This window comes from Sander lucioperca, chromosome 13 (assembly GCF_008315115.2).
Source record: "Sander lucioperca isolate FBNREF2018 chromosome 13, SLUC_FBN_1.2, whole genome shotgun sequence".
In the NCBI taxonomy this organism is placed as follows: domain Eukaryota; kingdom Metazoa; phylum Chordata; class Actinopteri; order Perciformes; family Percidae; genus Sander; species Sander lucioperca.
The window spans coordinates 855989-862661 of record NC_050185.1 but is presented as its reverse complement, the minus strand read 5'-3'; the positions used below and the strand labels follow the sequence as shown (position 1 = coordinate 862661).

The 6673-nt window shown below is 43.4% G+C and overlaps 2 protein-coding genes across 2 annotated transcripts; one reads left to right on the top strand and one right to left on the bottom strand.

Moving 5' to 3' along the window:
• Positions 1–3850: 3850 nt before the first annotated feature.
• Positions 3851–4745, bottom strand: LOC116058116 (histone H2A). Its single transcript, XM_031310753.2, has one exon. The coding sequence runs from the start codon at positions 4618–4620 to the stop codon at positions 4234–4236; it is 387 nt and encodes a 128-aa protein (XP_031166613.1). The 5' UTR covers positions 4621–4745; the 3' UTR covers positions 3851–4233.
• Positions 4746–4845: 100 nt separating this feature from the next.
• On the top strand, positions 4846–5565 carry LOC116058117 (histone H2B 3). Its single transcript, XM_031310754.2, has one exon. The coding sequence runs from the start codon at positions 4940–4942 to the stop codon at positions 5318–5320; it is 381 nt and encodes a 126-aa protein (XP_031166614.1). The 5' UTR covers positions 4846–4939; the 3' UTR covers positions 5321–5565.
• Positions 5566–6673: the final 1108 nt, after the last annotated feature.

Sequence of the window (6673 nt, the reverse complement as noted above, 5' to 3'; positions counted from 1 at the left end):
TGGTGCTAGGCTAGCGCAAGTCAACAGTATCTGCTAGCCTGCCATTAAAAGCAATCTTACCCACTCCACAGTACACCCGAGGCAAATAAATTATAACGCCAACAAATTGACATGCTGCAATGAGGTAGTAGGCTTTCAGTGCTACATCACAGATAGTAATTAGCATCAAAAAATAAAAATAAAGGACATGATAACACACAGTATGGAAATAAATACATTACTTTTATGTAATGCATGGTTTAAAAAGCCAGTGCTGCAGTCCATATGTACTGGAGGCTGGAGTGGAAAGAGAGAAGGCATTAGGAAGAGCATAGATGGTAAAGTTGAACACTGATACGGCTACAAGTGTTGTTTTCCATAAACATAAAATCTATCAGCCATCACATAAATGACAGCCTTGGCCAGGTGATGGGCTTAACAAAAACAAAATCCTGTAAAGGTATCCTTGACGTTCTACTTCCAGGATTGCTCCGGTGCTGCAGGAAATTCCGCAGGATGCATGTATTTTCTGTTTCCTTCCGCTTTCTTTGTGTTGGAATTTTAAATTCGGTGGATTTCTGAGACTATGATTAACTGCTCCTCAGATCTCTGCAGGGTAAATCCAGACAGCTAGCTAGACTATCTGTCCAATCTGAGTTTTCTCTCGCACAACTATTTTGCAGCGGCTCTGCACTGAGTTTAGCACCGCCCATGATGATTCTGATTGGTTTAAATAAATGCCATTAAACCAGAGCACGTTTTCCTCCCATCCCAGAATGCTATGTGGAGTAGCCAGACCCTCCTTTAGCACACTTTGGAGGAGGGTCTGGCAAAGCGAGACTAGTCTTCTCCAGGCTGACAGCAGCTTTTCACCTGCAGCGCTTGTGGGGAGGGGGGTCTCCACAGCTCTCTAAGCCCCACGCTGGACTGATGATCCAGACTCTGGCTGTGGCTAGTGATTGATGTATCCTGAAGTAGGGTAGTGACAAAAAGGAAAAGTTGGCTAACCCTGACTATGTAGCTACCATATGTTAATATGACTGCAGTATTATCCTGTTTTAGAAATACTGATTAGAATAATATTGTCCAAAAAAGTCAGCTAAAACTCCTTGATTCACATGTTAAACTATATGCAGACTTTACCACCCGGATCATTGAGTGTTATTGCCCCCTGCTGGATTAACATGAGCTATACTTTGTTTTACTTTCTCAGAGCAATCATGTCCAAGGGGTCATGCCAGTGAAATGCCAGGCAGCTTCCCTGGAGCTGGTGGCACTCCTACCGGTGGACGATCCTCTGGACCAACCATCAAGGAAGTTGATTAACCACAGTGTATGAACGAGCCACAGACACTGTGATTAATATGCCAGCATACTTAACAAGCATGAACATTCCCAGAGACCTAGCCCATTTTATACTTATCTGTAAATGATATTTGCTGTGTGAACATATGAAGATCATAAAACAAACACTGTCTGTGCATTCTATGTTATGTTTGAGCCCAGAATAGTCAATTAAAGGGGACATATTATGCTTATCCGTTTTTCTGTCATATCTACAATGTTATAATGTCAGATTTTCATGTTAAACGTGGCCAAAACTTCAAACAATGAGGTAAACACATTTTAGAGAAATCCCTGTGAGCTAAAAATTTTCAGATTTCTAGACTGTTCTGAACTCTCCAGTTTCAACAGTTTTTTTCTACTCTCAGCTAAGTGTTACGCAACTCTAAGCCGGCCTTCTGTGATTGGTCATCTGCTCCAGGTAGGCAGGACTGGAGTGTTATTTAACGGTGTTAGTCGCAGTAAACAATGTCATCTTGGCTGCCAGTGTCGTTAAATTCTCCCCAATTCTGGGTCACATTACTCCTGAAACATTTCTGATTATGGAGTATATGGTTTAAAAGCCTTTCTCTGCGATTTATGACTGTAGAAAGTGCTGCTATATTCCATTAGTGTCCACTGCTAACTATAGTAGCTACATGCTAACAGCAGTAAAAGTTGTCATCTTCACTGCCAATTTGTTAAATTCTCCCCAATTTCGGGTCGCGTTACTGCTGAAACATGTCCGACAGGGTAGAGTTTGGTTCAGAAGCCTTTTACTGTGATTTTTGACGCCTCGCAGACTCACGAGCCCTTGCTGATTCGTGAGCCGTCGATGACTCGTGAGTTGTCGATGCTCGCGCAAGTCAGTCAATCCCGCGAATCAGCCGGCTACGTTGTCATGAGTGGATCAGTAGCAGACGAGCGAGTGAAGTCTCTCCTCGAGCTCAGGGTAGAGCAAATCAACAACAAAAAGCCATTCTTTCACTTCTGCAATAACATACAATGTTCTGCACGTAGCCTAGCTAGGCCTACTGTAGGTTTGGTGTATACATGTAATATGCTGAAATGCAATTAGGTCAAGCACACAGTCGATTTAAAAAAAATAAGTATTCACTACGGGCATTTCTCCGTTCCTGTTTCTATGTCTACATTGAAAGCCTATTTATTGCTTAGGCTACACTAAGTTAAGACAATAAATAAACTGTCTGGCTCAAAATGTTTTCTTTTCCGTGACTAAATGGCTCTCCTGTGAGCAGCTGCATGAGGTGGCGAGTGGGTGTGTGCAGTAGCACTGAGTTTCCTTGGCGATGTATCAATACTGAGCCAAGTGATTCAAGTGACTCGCACAACCCAGTTCAGTTTAGTGAGTGACTCAGAATAACCTGAATCCTTAAAAGGAACCAGGTTTGCTAGGCCTACAATAAACCAGAGCACGGTTTTCTCCCATCCCAGAATGCTGTGTGGACTAGCCAGACCCTCGTCCGCAGCACTGTGGAGGAAGGTCTGGCAATGAGAGACTATTATGAACATAATGCAAATCAGTGGTTCCTAACCTTTTGGTCTGAGGACCCCCCCCCCACAGTCCTGTCAAATGAACTCTTGTACCCCTTCATCAATTCCCAATGTATTTCACTATTATATAAGAGTGGATCTTGTTATGTTTTCATACTTGTGAACGGTCTATATTTTGGTTGCTAAATGTTTTTACCATTACTGTAAGCTAATTATTTGAATTGTTTCGTCGGTAGGCCTAGTAGCTGACCATTTTAGTCAGTAGTTAATACTTCTCACTATTTCAACTGTTTAGCCATTAGCCTACTTTTAGCTATTTATTTCTCCCATTAATTCATTACTTTTACTTACCTGTTTAGACTTCTGAGCCCTCTTGCCAACTAGTTTTCAAGCACTCTTACATACCTGCAACATGTAGTGTTCAGGTGTTGCAGCTGATATTATCTTTTAATCAAATTATTATTATTTTTTTCCCAAATAAGTTGAGCTTCTCCACAATCTTTCCTTTGCCCCGTGACAACATCAGAAGTACCCCCTGAGAAACAACTACCACTGGTCGGGAATAACTGATGTAAACTATTAGATATGGTTCCTTGTATGAAAAAAAAAAAAAAAAAAAAAAAGTATGAAGAAATGTTCCCTCAACTACAGAATTCATATCCACCAATTAGATATTGTCAGAAGTATATTCCACAGGGCTTCTAACATCAACTGTAGCAATGAAGAAAAAGGTCACGTGAGTGAGAACAACCATCATGAAGGCCACAGCGGTATCTTGAGCAAAACATGGTTTCCTTGAAGAACTGTCAGTCATAATTTCCCTATGAAAGAAGGTACTGTGATGGAGTGATCTTTCTAATGTTGAGGACTGAACCTTAGGTGTAAAATGAAATGGAAGAACGCTCACTGTTATCTAAATATTACACCGTAGCACTTTAAAAGCTGCAGCCCTGTCATGTGCAGTTTGTTCTCTCACAAAGACCGACCGAAGAGTCCCCGGATGATAACAACATGCTACATAAAGACGGAATGTATTCTTCCTGTGCCAAAAGGCCACAGGGCATTTATTGAAACAACATGATAAAACAATACAACGACTCTTTACGTTTTATAGCAGCTTTGCGAAACAAAAAAACACCCCCTCCTCCCTTCAGAATTGGTCCATATTAAGAACTAAAAATGTCCCCGCGGCCTTCATCATCCTCCAGATAGCGCCGAGCCGACAACACACAGCGGCGACTGAGCAGTCTATGGATAGTCCCGACGAGAAGCGAGTGTACGTTTTCATTGTAGAAACACCAACATCAAACACAGTCCCCCATATTTGAAAGGTTGTTGATCCCAAAAAAAACAAAAAAACAACGAACATGGATATGAAAAAGTGGCTGGCTCCGCGGTGAGCCTGCGGGGAGTCCGTTACTTGCTCTTGGCAGGTTTCTCCGTCTTCTTGGGGAGGAGGACAGCCTGGATGTTGGGCAGCACTCCTCCCTGAGCGATGGTCACACCTCCCAGCAGCTTGTTGAGCTCCTCGTCGTTGCGCACGGCCAGCTGGAGGTGCCGGGGAATGATCCTGGTCTTCTTGTTGTCTCTGGCCGCGTTGCCTGCCAGCTCCAGGATCTCAGCGGTCAGATATTCCAGCACTGCCGCCAGATACACCGGAGCTCCAGCGCCGACGCGCTCCGCATAGTTGCCCTTGCGCAATAGCCTGTGGACTCGGCCCACCGGGAACTGGAGTCCGGCCCGGGAGGAGCGGGACTTGGCCTTTGCTCGGGCTTTGCCTCCGGTTTTCCCTCTGCCAGACATGATTGTTAAAAAAATGTAGTTTTAGTGATCTGGCGGGCACACTGTGAGACTGTGGCTGGAAGAGCTTGGACCTTTACGTAATGCCTTTGTGAGTAAAGGCATATAAACCGCAAAGGCTTCTCCGATTGGCTGAGTGAAACTGAAACGCACGAGCCAATGGCGCAGCGCGCCCTTCGGTAATGACGGTCCTTTGGCATGGGATCGTCCAATCGCAGAGGAGGAATGGCCCACACTCATTTGCACAGCCATGTTATAAATATGGGACTGGAGTTGGGGCGGTAACTCGAGCTGTTTCACTGGCGTTTACACGGAAGAGAAAATGCCTGAGCCTGCAAAATCCGCTCCTGCGCCAAAGAAGGGCTCCAAAAAGGCCGTGACCAAAACTCAGAAGAAAGGAGGCAAAAAGCGTCGCAAGACCAGGAAGGAAAGCTATGCCATTTACGTGTACAAGGTGCTGAAGCAGGTGCACCCAGACACGGGGATCTCCTCCAAGGCCATGGGCATCATGAACTCTTTTGTCAACGACATCTTCGAGCGCATCGCCGGGGAAGCCTCGCGCCTGGCGCACTACAACAAGAGATCCACCATCACCTCCAGGGAGATCCAGACCGCCGTCCGCCTGCTGCTGCCCGGGGAGCTGGCCAAGCATGCCGTGTCTGAGGGCACCAAAGCCGTGACCAAGTACACCAGCTCCAAATAGAGACTTGGCCGATTCTAGACACAGGGGAAAACGGTCACTAAATCACCGCCAAGACTATCTTTAAACCCTCATCCCCGGGTCCTGTGTCGGGTGTAGGCTGCTTTGATTTTTGCACCATTGCCGGTTTTTAAAGAGAATGAAATGTCTTGGAACTGTATCCTGCCATTTTCTTTGAACTCTGTTCTTTCTGATGTGTAATGTTTTTTACAAATGTTAATAAATGTTAGTCTGTGCTCCTAAACTGGTAGTCTCCTTTGCACCTTTTTATACTGATTTGCATACATGCACCATAGGAAGTTACCAAGGTAACAGACTTGTAATGGCACAGCTGAAACAAACATTGAGATTAAAGCTGCGATTTACTACCAGTGCAGTTTTGTTTCTACTTGTAATCTGGTTAAATTAATTTTTATTTTTCATCTATTTTCATTGGTAAAATAAGCGGAAAAAGGCTGAGGAGTTATTTAAATGCTCAGATAAATTCAGCATGGTCAAACCCGACATTTTATTAAGATGACAAATGTCAAGAAACAGAATATAAATCAACAAAAAGGATCTTAACGGTGCAGCTTTATGTTTGTAAATGTTAAAACCAAGAAAACATCAAAAACCCTAACCCCATACCACCATTCCCCTGTTGTGTCCAACAGAGCTCATGCCTGCTGCCACCCACAGTAACAGCCAAGTGAATAAATGAAAAGTTTTTCATTCCACTCAATATGTGTTACCATCTTATATCGTCATTGTCCTTACATGGCCAGTAAAGAAGCAGAATATAATTTCATTTTTAGTGTTATTTGCATTCAATAGATCATAGCAGTATGGTTAAGGACAGGACATTAATCTTCATGATATCACAAAGGATCTTTGTGATATCATGAATGATCTTTGTGATATCATGCAGATCTTGTTGCTGCCATGTACAATGGAATGAACAGCTTCAGTCAGGAATTAACTGGATCCTTAGGATGTTGTGCCCTAAACTGATGGAAACAGAAACCAAAGAGAGAGGATGTTGGGCACTGTAACTTATTCCATTAGTACAGCTGATGTAGAACACATACTGATGCAAGTTTGAAGTCTGTATCAAAGAAGTGAGCATGTTACTGTTCCCTAGTTATGGGCCAGATGGAAATAATGTAAGTTACATTATGTAACCTTTCAAAAATGGATCAAATGTTGCAACACACATGGATTTTTTGGTAAGACAGTACTTAAAAAAACACATGTATTGAGACAGCTGCTCCAGATCTGACTGAGCCAAACATGATTCATGAGAAAGGATTTTCACGTGGCATGGAAACATACATATGTTGCGTTTGTGCAAACACGATGTGTCCCCCTGGAACTTTA